Below are 17820 nucleotides of genomic sequence, written 5' to 3'. Positions count from 1 at the left end.
CTGCCTGGTCAGTTCGGAGTCATGCAACACCCAGAATGCAGGCAAGGAGGTGGCAGTTGCCCTTGACCTTCGAGGCCCACTAATGAGAGAGCTGCGTGAAAGCCGCGGGCTGCAACCCAGCAGCCAATCTGGGGAGCGCAAGGGCAGCCCCCGAGCCTGGCCCCTTACAGAGGTGCGGAAGTAACGTCCTGGGCACACAGGTACCGACCTGAGCCCCGAGATAAAAATGAAGGCTACGGAACCAGAGTGGAACTGCAAGGTTTTATTAACATGACTTCCAAATTACACACAATATAGTTCAAACACATTTTTTGGTATGAAATCACACAAATGAAACACAAAACAGTACATTTTCTTTTCAACTATGTCATTACCATTCTTCACATAGATCCTGAAAAAGTTACCACAGCCGTTAACGCAAAGTGAACAAAGGAGTAGAACAGGCAACGGCATTCCCACAAGTTTAGTGCAGTGTCTGGGAGAAAACGGGATGGAGATCAAACCCAGAGAAACGCACTCCCGTCATCTCTCGACGTCTGAATTTCCAACGCTCTCCCAGTCAACACAGCTTCGCCCCCAACCAGAGCCACCCCGGGTGCAGCCTGCAGAGTGTACACACATCAGGGCTGGGAGGCCCCGTCGGCAAAGCGGTAACACGCGGTCAGACGGCCGCCACCTCCAAGTGGAGTGAGCCACGCTACCACTAACACTGAACTCAAGCACAAGAGCTCCTGCGAAAGCAGAGGGGCGGGAAACAAAGAAGCGGGTGGTTAAGGGCACGAACCGCACACTGCGGGACGCTGGCATCTGAATCGCCACTCACTCCTACAGAGCCAAACTGCAAAACAACAGAATTAAAAAGTTACTCTCTCCAATCAAAGACCTGGAGGAATAAATCGTGAGTAAAGACCTGTCAAAGCAAAGGTTGAGAGGTGATGGAGTTGTAAACACAGTGTGAGAAAGGTCAGCACCTTCCCTCCCAGCCCACGTGGAGTTCTCAAGGCTGAGGCGGAGCAGAGTGGCAGGAATACAGCCCTCACCCAGTGTGGAGCCAGGAGGCAGAGGAGAGGAGCATGGAAAGCGAGAAAGATGGGAAAGTCTGAGAGAGTGAGTCTCGGAATGGGACAGGAGCTACCAGTGATAAGAATGGTAGATGATTTAGCCAGGAAAGCAAAATAGAAATGGACAGAGAGGGAGAGCCCAGAGCATGGCATGGCCAGGTGATCCCATTACTAAATGAACAGTAGCAAGAAGAAGACACGTCCAGCAAACAGAATCACCTCAGACATGAAAAAGGTCACACTCTGTGCTTTGTCGTTGTGGTACCTGAAAATTAAACAGTGGAATTAAAGCCCAAGAGTTCAAGTCCTCATAGAGGACACCATCCTGGATCCCACGCCTGTGGAAAGCAAAGCTCGATTATAGAAATGAGTGATGGCTTTTTTTGCTCCTTTGGTTCAGGGCACCACTGTGTTCTGTGCGTGCATGTTATTAAAAATGTTACACACCTAAGAAAACACTACAGAATGCATACAACTTAAATAGTCCTTGAAAAATCAGCTTCTGCTACGGGTGCCCTTAAAATGAAAAGTAGTTTAAAAGAAAATCATGCTGAAAGAATGCATGAGGTCTACTTTCTAGAGTATATTAAATTATTAAATACAGAATACATTACCATAGTACCTGTCTGCCTATCCACTCTATGGAACATATTAAAATAAACTACATGCTGTTTCTTTTCAAAGGCCTACATTTTTCTACATACCTTTTAAAATCAGTAAAATAAAACCAAGCAAAATACCAACATGAGGACCTCCTTATCTTTTAGTTTGTTAGAAGTAAAAGGAAAAAGCAAGTACTCAAGAAATGTCTCACTAAAATACCTGTTCCATCCGCCAATCTTAAAGATTTCCTACCAAAACATGACACAGAAAAGAGAGAGTTGAGACATTTAAAACATTTGACCAGCCAAGGCAGGTTACAATGTGTGAGGCAAACGGCCTTTTCCAGCCATATGCTACCAGCAGGAGGTATACCTGGGGATCCAATATGAATCAGTGAGTTCCACTTTGGCTCCAGTACACAAACCACGGGTTTATGCACCTCAGAAGTTAGGCATTTAAAAAAATTAAATAGGTTGCAAAAAAACCTTACATAAAATCCTTAGGATTCAATATTAAGTCAAGGCTAAATGCCTTTGGAGAATTCATATTTAAGAATGTCCAAAATAACCTCCATTCACAAACTTTAAAAATAGTTGAAAATGTTAACTGAAATGCTCTTTAAATACACTAAAGTGTCTAAGCCTTTCCCTAGTCGACCTGGACTTGGGGTTTTCCGAGTGGTGGTAGTGGGGTGTCTCGGATCCTTTCCTGTCCTGCACCCACTCCTATCAGTCAATTCCCTGGTATAATCGTCACCTATAATTTTTTGAAGAACCAATGATACCTTTCAAGTTTTCTCTCGCCCACCCCGTTCCCTCCCTCCCCAAATTAAAAAAAAAAAAAAAAAAAAAATGGGGCGGAGGGTCATAGCTTAATGAAGGGAAGCCAAACTGGGTCTAAAAGCGATTATGTGAAGCCAGAGCTGGGCCTACAAGTAGGGAAGAAGGGCAATAAAAAAATGAATCCCAGGAAGAGCAACACAAAAGCGGGAAGCCTGAAGTCACCCACAACGGGCACCGCAGACACCGCACCAGGAGTGTTCCTTGAGAGCTGGCAGTCCTCTCCAGGGAGAGAGCAGTGGAGGGGAACCGCCGCAGGTACTAAAGAGTTTCTAGGACTCCACGATGTGCCGGCACAGCACGCTGCCATCACACACGCTGACCTCCTTGTCCTGTGCAATTACGTGACTAGGACCTGCCTTCGACAAGCGTCAGTCTGATGGTCTATGAGCACATTCCGCTTACCTTCCCAAGGAAATAACAAAGAAATACAAAACAAAACAAACAGAACAAAACAAAACAAAAAACAAAAGCCAAAAGAAAACAAAAGTGATGAGTTCTTAAAACCCATCCCAGGACGAAGGCTCCAGGGCCTGGGGTGTCCTTCACCTGCCCTACCTGTCCTGTCCCAGCTGGTCACCACCCAGTGAAGACGCTCCCCTCCCCTACCCCTCCAGGCCATCCAGTGGACGCCCGTGTGCCACCAAGCACCCTGGCCCAAGGTCTCTCAACTTGACCGGCCTGGATGACCTCCCGATGAGCCAGTGTGTTAGAAGCAAGTTGATGATTAACACTGAGATGACAGCTTCCCCCATCACCAGGCCTCTCCTCACCTGGGTCTGTCCATCCCTTCCTCCTCTTCACCCTAAACTCCTCTTCCACCTCCTTCAGTAACAAGGCCTTCTGTTCACAGAACTGAGCAAGGTGCTGTTTGAAAAACAGAGCCCTGGGTGCAGGATCTAAGCTCTGCCACAATTCAGAAATGCCACAGAAGCAAGCTTCAACAACTGTTTGTCTGAGACCTTTACAAATCATGCTAAGAATGACCCATATCAAAAATAGTCACGGTGAAGCCACCTCCCGCCCATCCCATCTCCTCCAGCAAGGCGGGGTGTGGGTGCCTACGGAGGCTGCTGCCTGTCCAGAAAGCAGAGAAACCCCTCAAAATTTGTCTGGAAAAATGAGATTTACTCTTTAGAAGAATATCAGTATAAGGATTTAACAAACGTGGCCAGACCAGTGGTAATGCAAGGTTATCTTAAAGTAAGCAGCTAAATGAACTTCTATTACAGCACAAAATCAAAACGAGATAACGCAAAAAGAAAAGAAGTAACTTGGCTCCACATAATCAGCTACTGGTTTACCTTACGAGATACACTGATATTTATGGCCTTTAAGCTTCTTGAATTTGTGAACAAATAATACACAGATCAGGATAAATGTATTGACTTACTACCATCTTTATAAAAATCGAATATACACACAAACACATCAACAACTGTGGAACTGTATCCATTAAACTTTGATAAGACAACACGAAGAAACTAATAGCTAAGATGTGGCTGAGTTGAAAGCACTTCCAATCCAATAATATTTTAATTTTAAAATGTCCATATTTACATTGTATGCTAAATGCTCTTGCATCTCATTTTAAATGCATGATGAATCAAGAACAAAGATAATGGTTGCAGCAGATCTTCCACGAGGGTTTGGCTGGTGTGGGCTGACTTCACGTGAGCAGCACACCCAACATGTAAGTACCACTCCTTTCTAATTCTGCTTCTTTCCTTTTCTGTAGTTTCCTTCGAGGAAACTCAACCTTCATTACTGGGATTGTCTGGTACTAAGAATCCATTTTCCACGGTCGTGGGTATTGAGAGGTCGGACTGTGTTGGGCTGTTTTAATCAGTGCTTTAAGGCAGGCCCACATGACTTTGTCAATCACCTTTCAAGAATATTCTATGAGAAAGTCTGCCTATGTGCATGTGTGGACAGTTAGAGAAACATGCACACCCCAGTGCCTGTGTCACACTCAGGTGACACCAAAACAGACCTTCCAGTGGCCATGAAGTCTATCTTCACAACCAGGGCCCAAACAGGATCTGTTTTATTAACACTGACTACAAAAAAGTCTGTTTCAATGCCTACTTTTCAGAGACAACATGCAGATTTTTGGTTTTAAACACAGCACACTCAGACTATTTCAAAAAGTGTTTAAAAAAAAAAAAAAAGTCACGAAACTCATTTCATTTCATCAGAAAGCCCTCAATGATAAAGTGAGTCGGTAGGCCTTCCCACTGCCCAGTGGGTACTGAGTGGTTTGGATCTCTCTTAATTAGAGCTCAAGGGCTACCAAAGTCACCACTCTAACGCAGCTGTGCACTGAGCCAAATAAACTAGACCAAATATATCAACACATCCGTATCTAACTGTGGAAATGAGTGGGCAGTGACAGCCGTGGGAACCCGCTGACGGGCACACAGACCTGCTGCCTAGACAGCCTCCTGCAGGCATGGTGAGGCAAGGCTGACTGACAATCCCATCTTCTGAGGGTTGGCTGGGACACTGGAGCAGAGGTGGCAGCAGCACAGCTGCAGGGTCCTAGCAGATCCTACAAGCGCTGTGGCTTCCTGGGACTGACTGCCGCAACAGCCCCTGCAGCGTGCGGTGTTACTCTCAAGCACACAGCAAACGCCGCTTTAGAATCCCCGCTACAGAAAGGATCGCAGGTTCTGGAAGACCTGCTTCAGCTCTTCAGCTTGTTGTGGTAACTTAATCTCAGAAAGTAATATAAAACGTCAACTGTGGAAACGAGATGACGCAAGTCTGTGACCGTCTCCTTAGTCCCTTCCTTCTAGGAGGCTGACAGCCCTAGCGCCATGCTCCCTCCAGCGGCAGTAAGAAAGAATGGGCTTCTATTTCCCTTAATTCTATTAACAAATGTGACACGAAATCGTAGGTAGAAAAGGTAGCTAAGATGTCTGAGTATGCCCTAGCATTATTTGCTCAAATAGCTCAGGTCCACTTTAGAATATATCCAAAATAGTGAAACTCTTTCGTAAGCAGAAATACAGTAAGGCACTTTTTTCAGTGTTTGCCCAGAATGAATTCTACTACAGTAGCTTTATAGAAAGTATGTCTCACCTACAGGAACCTGCCCGCAATTACGAAAAGCAGTTTCAACGATGACACAGACTCATCTCATTTGGGGTTATGTTGTCCCTGGAAGAAAGCCACCCTCACCCCACATCCCACAGGGAATGGCAGGCCAGAGTGCACATCTGCTGACGGACAGGGCAGCCCTGCTGGAACAGCCTTCAGAAAAACAGAGGTGACTGAAGCAAGGCCACCAAATTCCCAAGGAATGTCATGTATCACAGAGCCAGTGACAAACAGGCCACCTTGCTGCATTTAAAAAGGAAAAAACCAGACAGGTCTGTTCCACCTTCAGGCTGTTCCACGACCTCATGTGGTAGGAACTAGCCCAGAGGGCTGCCAGGTGAGGCCATCAGAGACCCTTGCTCTAGCCGAGGGCCATGCTGTGTGCCTGTCCAACATGCTGCCTTATCTGGGAAGTGTGTTAAAAATGAAAGGGGAGTTCATCGAAACTAGGAACGCAGAGTTGACGCTTTTGAAACAGTGACAAGAAGCAGAATCTGCTGTTCAATTGGCACCATTCCCAACCACCCCACTCACACCCTGGCTTTCCAGGGTATGCAAAGGTCAATCAATAATCACCCAAATTTTAATCTACGTTTTTACAAGAGCCTTCTGAGGGCTGAGAAGACAACTCGAGTTAAGCTCGGTTGAGAAGACTCTTCTAACCTGCACTGAAGATAAGTGCAACCATTATCAAATATTCTTTGCTGTGAAAACTACTTAGAACTTGTGACATTAATGTTCTTTCCTGAATCTAAGTCACTGTGATCGATCATAGAGTCAGATCACAAAGAACAATGTCTACATGCATTGTAAGCACTTTGAAAACAAAACAAAATGAAAAACTTGGAGTTCTTGGTGGTGACAACAGAATGTGAAGCAATCTAACACCAACTCCAGCCTGCTGTGTTCTGTCAGTTCAGCTCCTCTGGAATCAGGCCCGTGGCTGGCTGGCGCTCTGGACAACAGTTACACAGGACTGCGGCTCGGAGAGACCTGTGCTCCTGGGGGTTCTGCGCTGGCCGGCAGCTCCCTTGAAGAAATTCCACAGTGTGTGTACAGCCTAAGGTCAGGCTCTCTTGTTAGGAATCACTCCACGATCAGGGCCACATTTATGTGGGACAAATCTATCATATGCCTGTGAAAATGTAAAGAAACGATCGACATTAACTCTGCGCATCAGCACTCAACCTACCAAGGTGGGAGGAAACTAAAGGAGCCTGGTGGGTCCTGTTTAATAAAAATCCATCATATGAAAAGGCAGAGTGCCTGGGAAGATCTATTAAAACACAAGGGGCAATTCTCCACCAGACAAAAGGACGCACGCCTCATGACAGGATAACTCTGCACTTTGTGCCCTGGTGTCCTTCTACAGGGACAGGTGGGGACACACGCTTGCTACTGTGATGGATGGGAGGGCACAGGAAGGAGGTCCTTGCTCCCGCCCCCTCATCACCACAAGCACAGAACACACTGGTCACCTGTGGAATTTCTGCTGAAATGCTAATGCGTGGGCTGGCTCCTTGAACTTAGCTATGGCTTTCCGTTGCTGAGGAAGCATCTGTAAACTCTAGAGGAAGAAAACAAACACTTTAATGTCAGTTGTAAATGACAATCAAAAATATGAATATATATATTTAAACATTATTAGCTTTAACACAAAATGAGTCCAGGCGGACACTTGGAACAAACTAATTGATTTTCCTTTCTCCCTGGCAATTTTTCTTACTTATCCAGATAATCTATTCCAAAACAGTGCTTTACTAAATCATTACCAAAAGCAACAGTTACGTCTTCCAAGTCTAGAGTTAGGACCTCCCATCATCTGGCCACATCAGCTGCCCCAGCCTGCTCTGTGAGACCTGGTAGCAGGTACCCTTGGATGGAGACATCTCCTCTTCTCACTCCTTCTTATCAGGTGATTTTTAATAGAGGCCCCCACAAATCTTTTTAGGAACAGGACTCATCACACCAGAGGAAGCTGTTTAGTATGGGGCCCCACAGTCCACAGCAGGTGATGGCCTAGTCTACCATCTCGTGCATCCATCCAGCTGAGTGACAGTGAGGGCAGCGGTGCCTGGGGCAGCCATCAGCATAACGTGGTCACACTGTGTACTTTAGAGTTTGTGAACACCAGTCTAAGAGGGTGGTATCTGAAATGAAGTCGCCACCCACTGGCCTAAAACAATGCCAGTGAAAAAGAAATGAATTTATGAAGATTGGCTGAAAGAAATGATGAATCCAGTGAAGATTTACAAAGGAAGTGTCTGAAAAGCGTAACTTACATCTAGTCCTCAAATCTGCTGCCTGAGGAAGAGGGGAGCTGCTTTCTGCCTTCCTAAACCTGATTCAGGATCTAGGGCTGGGAGGGGCAGGCAGGAGGAGAGCACAGCGATCTGCGGATCTGTTGGGTGGCATTCTGTGAACTCTCAAGCAACTCAGAGCTCCAGAGTCTGCTTCTTCTCAATTACTTCAGGACACAGTCAACTTAGTGCCTGCTGTCTGCAGCTCGCACAGGCACCCCTGACTCTTCGTCTCGCACTGCCGCCCAGGCTGGAGTGCAGTGGCACGATCTCGGCTTACTGCAACCTCCGCCTCCTGGGTTCAAGCGATTCTGCTGCCTCAGCCTCCCAAGCAGCTGGGATTATAGGCACCTGCCACTACGCCCAGCTAATTTTTTGTATTTTTAGTAGAGACCGGGTTTCACTATGTTGGCCAGGCTGATCTCAAACTTCTGACCTCATGATCCGCATCTGCCTTGGCCTCCCAAAGTGTTGGGATTACAGGCGTGAGCCACCGCACCCAATGCCCGACTCTTCTAAGAGCAGGGGTCGCTGGGCAGCTCCTGGCATGGGCATCAGCAAACACTGTCCTGAAGGACTGCACTCAACAGGCACTTTTGGTGGCCAGAAATCATTTGCTGTGTCTGAGTTTCTGTACAGTGTAATAGAATAGCTAGAGAAAATAACTACCAGCACAGGATCCCTTGAAAATACTGAGGCATACGTGGCCATTTCATTTGAAAGCATGTCAAACAGCTACAATGGAAGCAAACAGCTACAAACATCAATGACTTGGAAAGTGTTTAAAAAGTTACACTGTATATGAAATAACTGCTCTCCATTTCAATAACTGTAGAGTGTCCATCAGTAAACAAGACCAGCAGAGCTCTAAAGGAATACTCCAACGCTCCGAAAAGGTGTCTTCCAGGGCTTCTGTGACAGTGTTTACACAGAAATACAAAGGTCCAAGTCTCCAAATTCAAGTACATCAAGAAGGCCTGCACGCAGGCTACCCCAGAAACAGCAGCACTGGTCTGGGGACATCACTGAGACAGGCCAGCAATGAGGGAGCCCATGAGGCAGCAACGGAATTGGTCTTTTTTCTGAAACAAGTTCAGTAAAATATCAGACTTTCTCCCTTCTTTCTGAAATAAAAAACGAATACAAAAGAAATTTCTTGATAGTTTCACTTGTCATTAACAGGAAAAGTAAAGCCCTACAACGTAGTCTCCTGGATACATTCTCAGCAATATGGCTTGCAATATGGCTTTCTGGACTTTGAAATTCCGCCTGTATTTCTTGACAGAGACCTGTTTTCTCTGCCAATCTGCCAGACTTGTATTTCAGCATGCACCCCTTTTGTGTATTAGCCTGTGAATGATACTCAGTCACTGAAACAACAGAGCAACTTCCAGAGAGAAAATGCGTCTGTTCTGTTCCCAGGTAAGGGGCTGTGTTGTGTGAGTGTCACTTGTCCATCCCAGCCTAACCCTAACCCTAACGTAACCCAAACCTGACCCCTAACCCCAACCCTAACCTAGGTTAGAGCTGCTGCAGCCGTGCCGTTGGGGTTCTCTCCGTTCTTCCGGCAACAGCGCTAGCATGCTCAGTGCTCCAGGATCCTGGGGGGTTTAAGCAATGCCCAAAAGTGACTGAAACAGTTTCACACAACAGCTGCCAATACTGTGGCAGAGCTTACTGTGAGAACTACAATAATGGGTCTTCTCTAAACTTATCTTGTCTAAAAATATAAAAATTCCCTCATTAGGAATGGATAAGGAAAACTAATTTCATGTATCACAAAACAATGACCGACACTCCGCAATTCACAGATAGAATCTGGATTTTGGAAATACTATACTCAAGCGAGATCCCATCTCTATAAAAAAGAATTTAAAAATTAGCCAGGCGCAGTGGTGGGCACCTCTAGTCCTAGGTACTCAGGAGGCTGAGGCGGAAGGATCCCTTGAGCCCAGGAGGTAGAGGTTGCAGTCAATCATGATCACAGGATCACACCACTGCCCTCCAGCCTGGGTGACAGAGTGAGACTCTGTCTTCAAAAAACAATAAAAATAAAGAAAAAAGAAAATATGCTGTTCTTTTTGGGAAATAACACTTCTAGATATATGTGGTGACTTCCTTTGGGCAATTTCACAATGTGAAATTAGGGCATCAGGCTGCCAATCGTACACTATTTAGTATCAGGTTTCACTTGTAATCTATGTAGTTTAAAAACCTCGATTTGATTGAGGAGCTATCCGCCAAGAAAGCATTAACTTCCAGTGAGATTCTTCAATCAGAGGAATGACTTGGTTTTCAGACACTCGACACAATTAACAAGCGTGCTGTCCTAATACTGGCTTCCTGTCTACCCTATTTACATTTTTGTACCTCCTTTCAGAAATAAACCCTGTTTTCTAGATACAAAATCAAACTATAGAATTGTCAATGTTCAACCATTTTTCACCTACCAAAATGACAAGTATTTACAATTTATTAGGAGCAGAGGAAAAGACACTTTCCAGTGAAAGCTTAAAGACATGGTCGCCAGCTTCCATTGTGAAAATAAACATGTCTACACAACTCGGCAACACACTGCCACAGAGTTAAAACTTTTCTTCACCCAGAACAAACCAAACGCTAGCATTTGCCTCAAGTCTACATACTGACCTATGTAAGGACCTTCTTCTTCACCCCCAGCACCCACATAACATACTGGCAGGGAGAGGGGAAAGGCTGGCACACCAGCTCTCAACCTGATTGGCTTTTCATTTTTCAGAGACATCTTCAGACAACTTCCGAGGAAAGCTTACTGGGCTACTATAAATAAGTAGCAAATGCAAGTTAAAAGGATACACTTCAGCTGGTAGCTTCCTGCAACTGTACCCAGCAATTCCACCCAGAACCATATGATCAAATCAACGGCCACGCCACCTGGCAGCAAAAAGCTTCCATGATGTTCAGAACCCTAGCTTCTTTTCCCCATGAGGTTCAGAACCCTAGCCTCTTTTCCCCATGAAAAGTTCCTCCTCTTTTGAGGAAGAGTCTGCATATAGCTGTGGTTGTGTACATGTCTGTGCACAGCTGTGGTTGTGTGTGTGCATGCATGTATAAAGATAACTCAAATGTTACAGGAGTACAACTGATTCTGTAATCCTAAAAACCAAGCTCTTTTTCTCCCTCTGGCCAACAATTTTAGCACCTTAAGGAATCATTTAAAGGAAAAATATACATCAGCTGCTTTTAAACACAAGTCAAGCTGCTTAAAATAAGCCCAATTTATAAATCATGAGAGATGTAAATTCTTGAGCCCCACCCTAGAACAGACACTAGAGGCAGTGGGGGAGGCACTCCCTGGCAGGAAGGGCAGAGAGCCCCTGCAGAGCCCTCAGTGGGCCTGCTAAGCATTTCTGTATGGAACAGTGTGCAGGACTGGTCCATGGGGCTCTCCTCTATACACAGGTCACTGTGTGACCAACCTCCTGTTGGAAATAGGGCGCCTGAAGCCTGCACGCGATTCCAGTGGTGGGCTGAGTGGTAAAGAAAGATTCACATCAGTGCTCTGGGCAGCTCCAGGCCACACCGAGTTTTCTGTCCCATTTCATGTTCTCATCTATTATCATATAACATGCTGGGTCTTCCTGGACACCAATTCCGGCACTTCCCCTGAATGTCAACGTTTGGGTTCTCTTGCACATCCATGTGATCACTACGGGTGCCCTGGCGCGTTGCTCCTTTTGCTCTGGTATAATTTTAAAACATCTCCTGACCTCTCCTCTTCCTTTTTCATCCCTGGTTGTCCCATCTTCCCCGTCTTATCCTCTAAAGCTTACACATGCTTATCCTCTAAAGCGCAGACAAGCTCTGTGTTCTCCTCCTCTCGGAATGATTGACCACCATGTTCTCAGAACGCTGTGGGAGAGCCTCCAGTTACCCAGCTTTTCCACTGTGGCTTCCCATCACGTGCCCACACGCATCTGTTCTTTAAGCCTGTGGCGTGGGCTTTTCTGGAACCCGTGTCTGACACTTCTTCGTGTTTTCCTTTTCAATGGTCCAAACTTCAAAACGACTCAACTGCTCACTCAAGATTCCAACATTTTCTACCTCAACAACCAGGCCTTCCTGCAGTCAGAACCAGATGTAAAGAGGCTGTCTTCCTGGCGATCCACTTTACCTTCGAAGCAGAAGCATAATCAGTCAGACGCCAAGATGATCCCACCTTCCGCCAGGTTCACAGGGCCTCCATGTTGGGCTGAGATCCGCTCTGTCTGCAAAGGGCAGATTCTCCTCTGAACAGTACCTTCTACGTTTCTATGCCTACCCCCAAATCGGCAGTGTCATGCGGAGGCTCCTGCGCTGCATCTCCGAGGGCTCTCCCCAGCAGCCTCTGGGGGATGACAGCCCCCCTGGCCTTGGGAGCACAGCTGACTCGGGAGAAGGTGGTCACCGCAGCCCAGCCTGGGAGGCCGCGCACCCACTCCCCTTCTTCCCGCTGCTTTAACACAGATGACGGTTTCTTGCCTCTTTCACTTCCTTCCAGATGAACCCAGGAAGAACGAAAGAGTTCATATGTGGTTTATGAGTAGACAGAAAAAAAAATATCTAGTCTTCGAGGAATCAAGTTCTTAACAAGTTACAATTTCTGAAACGTGGTTACAGTTCGAAACTTTTTGGAAGACCATCTTCTGGTTATGATATTTCTATAAAATCTTCTCATTCTTCCTCACTCTTTGAGTCTATAGATAAATGTCTTTGAAATGGACTTTCTGGAGAGGCTTATTAATGTAGTTTAAGGAAGTAAAACACTAATCTGATAACAAAACTGGGTACCACATCACTGCTACACTGAGAAAAGTTCTCAGATTCCATGGGTTTAAAAGTATAGTTAACATGCAGTTACAGCTGGGCGCGGTGGCTCACACCTGTAATCCCAGCACTTTCAGAGGCCAAGGCGGGTGGATCACGAAGTCAGGAGATCGAGACCATCCTGGTTAACACAGTGAAACCCCATGTCTACTAAAAATACAAAAAACTTAGCCGGGCGTGGTGGCACGTGTCTGTAATCCCAGCTACTCAGGAGGCTGAGGCAGGAGAATCGCTTGAACCCAGGAGGCAGAGGTTGCGGTGAGCTGAGATCACGCCACTGCATTCCAGCCTGGGCAACAGAGCAAGACTCCATCTCCAAAAACAAAAAATAACGTGCAGTTACTAGAATTTTCTACAACTAAAAGGCCCAAAGGAATGAACACAGGTCCTCCTGGTGTAGACACCACCTGGCATTACACCAGTGAACACTAGGTGGTGACATATCCCAAAGAGACAGAGACTCGACACTATTCCAAAACATTTAGGATAAAAAATATTTGTGGCTCATGCCTGTAGTCCCAGCACTCAAAAGAAATGGAAGCAAATGGAAGGAAAAAAAGGCCATTTAAGAGATCTATACAAATCCACAGTACAAAATGCAAAATTCAATTTAAAAGACAAGACAGAAGTTAGCTGGTTTGGCAATGGTTCCAAGCATATTCTCACAACGTAGGCTCTGAGCCTCACTCAATGCTCTGAGAAGCAAACGGTACTTGCTGTTCAGGTATGGATCTTGACAACTCGATCAGACTCAAAAATATTCAAGAAAATGATCACGACTACACACGATGAAGCAAAGTCCACAAAAGTAGCAGGTGACATATGAAAACAACAGTGCAACCCTTCCACTCACAGGGAAGTGCAGAACGCCCCAAAGACAGGAGGACCAGCAGGACACTGGGCCACACACGTGAGGCCTTGCCAAGCGCACTGGTCTGTGGCTCACAACAGACTAGGCTCGGGGTTTTTTCATCTGGACTCACTGCTACACAGTTATTGGACCAGAATTCTCCATCGCCATTTATTTTGACAATCTCAGATTAGGATAACCACATTTTAATGCATCTAAAATGCTCTAGTGTCTATTGTGCTCCTGCAAATTAATCCAGATTATGATCGTTTTGAAATATCCTTGAACATAAACTGTACGCCTCTAATAGCTGATAAAGTTATCCTAACTGCACCACTAGTGAGCCCGCTCTATCACAAACAGAAGCAAAGGCTTTGGGTTAACTCTCCATTACTACACACCAATAAAAATGAAACCTATCTCCCCAGGAATCCAATAATGAAGATGGTAGTAATTAAACCCAAGTAATATGTATGTTTCTGGAAGGGCTTTCATCTCCTCATTTTTAGGAACTGTCAACAGCAGATGGAGATCTAAAACATGTACATTAATTACTCGTATCAACCCTAGTGTGAACACGTTTCCAAATTCACCCAAGAAGCTAGAAGCTGGAAGAGATTCTTGAAAGAAAGCACTTTGGACTAAGCACTTTGGACTCCTCAGAACTCTGACATGTACTCTGTGCGTCCAAAAATGTCTTATTTCCAAAGTGCTCTGCCCTCAGACACACCAGATCCCGCCACAGGACACAGGGTGCATGGCAATGGCAACAATGGGCACCGCAGGCGACAACTGACAGGGAAGGCCAGAAATCAGACTCAACAAGCAGGTGGCTTCTTCGCTGGGTCAGCTACAGGGCTCTGGGCCTACAGACACCAGGAGTTTCTGTGGAAAACCCTGTTTCCAACGGACCTCGAACTGTGTTCCCTTTCATGCATCTCATTTGCAGCCAGCTCAGCAGGCATGTTTCAGCATTAGAATTAGCCAACTTTAAGAGATGAAGATACAGTCCAAGATACTGTCATATTTGTAAAATCTAAACCAAGTCACAGCTATTTAGCACGTGAAGCTATTTCTGGAAAGCAAGGAAAAGAAGGCTAAATACTTTAAAATGTAATGTCATTACAAATAAAACAAGTCATTTGATAGAACAAAAAATTTTGTATGTATGTGTGCAAGTGTGAACTTTCTATGACAATATGAGGATCTCAAAGGATAATCTGTTCAGTTGGAGTATTTCTTAAAATTTATAACTAAGAATCTGAAAATTTCAAAATAGACATTTGAGGCAAATGTTCTGATATTAAGTATGCAAAACAGGTATTTGTCTTATTTCCCAAGTATTATTTTAATATGAAGTAGCCAACACAATGGGCACTGTGTTTGAAATCACGAAATGACTGTCTTGGGACACAACCACCCGTGGCACAGATGCCACCCCTAGGCAGCTACCTGAATGGGTCCCACTGACATCAGCAGGCTCTTCAGCTGGGCATCCGTGGTGGACGAGGACAGCCCCTCCACAGACACCACGCAGGGCTGGGGCTTGCACTCCACCACCCGCAGGTTCTGCTTGTTTGGCATCAGGCGCCCCCGGCCCATGGGACCGGCCACTCCTCGACCTCGTCCGTGCATGATGGCCTGGTGACAACAAAGAAAATACATTCAGAGTTTCAAGCTTAAGCTTCTTCCATAGTCACTAAGATATAAAAGTGAACAAATAACTTAGACTCCATTAAAATATACCATGAGCTACAGGATTTTCTGTACTTTTTTTTTTTTTTTTTTGAGACGGAGTCTCGCTCTGTCGCCCAGGCTGGAGTGCAGTGGCGCAATCTCAGCTCACCGCAAGCTCCGCCTCCCAGGTTCATGCCATTCTCCTGGCTCAGCCTCCCGTGTAGCTGGGACTACAGGCGTCCGCCACTGCGCCCGGCTAATTTTTGTATTTTTAGTAGAGACAGGGTTTCACCGTGTCAGCCAGGATGGTCTCAATCTCCTGACCTCATGATCCGCCTGTCTCGGCCTCCCAAAGTGCTGGGATTACAGGCATGAGCCACTGCGCCCGGCCAAGATTTTCTATAGTTTTCTATCCACTATTAGAGAATGTTTTAATAGCTAAATGAGACAACAATATCCAGCAAGTGTAAGTGTAGACAGAGGAAGAGGAGGGAGCTGATGAAGCCTGCACCTCTCCAGGGGCCACACACTTGTGCTCGGTGGGCACTCTGTGTTATCACTCTGTGTAGATCAGGCACCCGTGGAGGCTGAGAAACTTGCTGCAAATGACAGTTAAGAATGTGGATCCAGTCCTGAGAGTCCCAGAGCCCCCATTTCTCCTAGTGTATTACAGGCTGGTTTCAGCAGGACCTGTTGTGCACAGCACTAAGTCCATCTTACAGTCACAACAAGCCACAGCATCATGTACCTGACTCAGCTGGCAGAGATTACATTTGCTATCCTGAAACCCTCCCAGGCAGATTCTGCAATAGAAATTCAGCCATGGCTGCACACCTCCATCATCTGCAGGCTTTTCAAAAGAAACAAAACACAACTGTGAATGAGGACCCAGGCACCCCCAAGTATAATTCTGCTGGTCTCAGGCAGGCCCAAGTATTATCATTTTTAAAATCTGCCAAGGGTTCAAAACTACTGCTCAAGGAACTTTTCAAATAGAAGAGACTGGGCCTGGCGCGGTGCCTCACGCCTGTAATCCCAGCACTTTGGGAGGCCGAGGTGGGCGGATCACGAGGTCAGGAGATCGAGACCATCCTGGCTAACATGGTGAAACCCCGTCTCTACTAAAAATCCAAAAAAAAAAAAAAATTGCTGGGCGTGGCGGGTGTCTGTAGTCCCAGCTACTTGGGAGGCTGAGGCAGGAGAATGGCGAGAACCCGGGAGGCAGAGCTTGCAGTGAGCTGAGATCACACCACTGCACTCCATGCTGGGTGACAGACTGAGGCTCCGTCTCAAAAACAAAAAAAAAAAAAGAGGAGACTGCTGAACTTTCCCATACTTTCTCCAGATTAGAAAGTCAGAGAGAACATATGTGCCCAATGTCTCCAGCCTAGAACAGCGGTGAAGCGCAGAAGGCAGGGTGGAGATGGGTGGCACGTGGTTTCCGGATGGCCTACCCGAATTGTGTCCCGGAGTTTGGGCAGAATGCAAAAGTGGCCTCCCAGTCCATCACAGAAAAAGGCAGAAAGTTTGGTGGAAACTGGAATAGAACCACTCAGGACATGAGTGTGCACACACACAAAAGGAAATGAAGAGAAAACTTCCACAATGCTTAGTACTCTGCAGAAGGCAGCAAAACTATACCTGTGAAGTAAGTTTTAAAACAGTTGCAAGGGGTTATTTCAAGAGAAACCACACTGGAAAATGTACATGAAAAGTTGCAAGTTACCCTGACTGGAAACCAGTAGGAACTAACTAGTCTTCTATTCTAACTAGAGTAAGTTATGATATTAACAATAATATCCCCAACAAATGCCTACTTATATACACCAAGCACCAGGTTTTTTTAAATGCACCTTCTTATAAGATCCTCACAATTGCCTAAACAAGATAGGAAACATCACGATCCTCATTGACAGGAGTGTTTACATTTAAGCTGAAGAAACTCAAGTGTGCTGTGTGTCAACGTGTATGGGGTTGTGCTTCTACTCAAGTGTGCTGTTTGTGTGCATGTATGGGGGGTGTGCTTCTAAGGCTTTTCTCACATATTCAGGGATGACATCTGAAGGAAGAAAATCCAGACCACAGCAATTTTTCAAGAGTCCTCCACTTTAACATGGGCGTTACTGCTGAATCTGTCTGCACAGCTGTTTTCTAGTACAAAATAGAACTTTGTCTGCTCTCATACTATGAAGCGTTTATGAGATGAGACGAACTTAGACTTCAAAAGGAGCCAGAACCATCTTAAGAGTAACACTACTTCTAAGTGACGAGATGACGAGGGGGGGATGAGCAGCTGACCTGCTGTCCTCCAGAGTGCAAAGCAGGGCTGCGTCCAGGTCTCCCTCTGCATAGCTCCACCCAACAGGGGCTACTGGCTTCTGCACCAAGAGAAACGATCAAGACTCTGGGGAGCCAGAAAGCACCTCGCTAGCAGGTGAGGGGAAGGGCACTCTGTCACTTGTGTACATGACAGGATGTGCTCCTAGTGCACAGACGGTCACTCCAACAGAAAAGGGGAGGGTGAGCACCCTTGCTTCTTGCCT

At 45.9% G+C, this 17820-nt stretch overlaps 1 protein-coding gene across 5 annotated transcripts in view; it reads right to left on the bottom strand.

Annotated features, from left to right (window-relative positions):
* Window positions 1–242: 242 nt before the first annotated feature.
* RBM33 (RNA binding motif protein 33) overlaps window positions 243–17820 on the bottom strand; it is a 135418-nt gene continuing 117840 nt past the window's right edge. For 4 of the 5 annotated variants that reach the window (XM_030932067.1, XM_030932068.1, XM_030932069.1 and 1 more), the window contains exons 16-18: window positions 15053–15241; window positions 7084–7172; window positions 243–6740 (exon numbers count right to left, since the gene is read on the bottom strand). In XM_030932067.1, coding sequence (XP_030787927.1) covers window positions 6692–6740; window positions 7084–7172; window positions 15053–15241 — 327 coding nt within the window. In that variant the 3' untranslated portion in view covers window positions 243–6691. The remainder of the gene's footprint in view (window positions 6741–7083; window positions 7173–15052; window positions 15242–17820) is intronic. The other variant, XM_010368155.2, reaches the window with a different exon arrangement.

Source organism: Rhinopithecus roxellana, chromosome 6 (genome assembly GCF_007565055.1).
Source record: "Rhinopithecus roxellana isolate Shanxi Qingling chromosome 6, ASM756505v1, whole genome shotgun sequence".
Classification (NCBI taxonomy): domain Eukaryota; kingdom Metazoa; phylum Chordata; class Mammalia; order Primates; family Cercopithecidae; genus Rhinopithecus; species Rhinopithecus roxellana.
The sequence above is the reverse complement of the archived record's forward strand: the minus strand, read 5'-3'. Positions and strand labels throughout refer to the sequence as shown.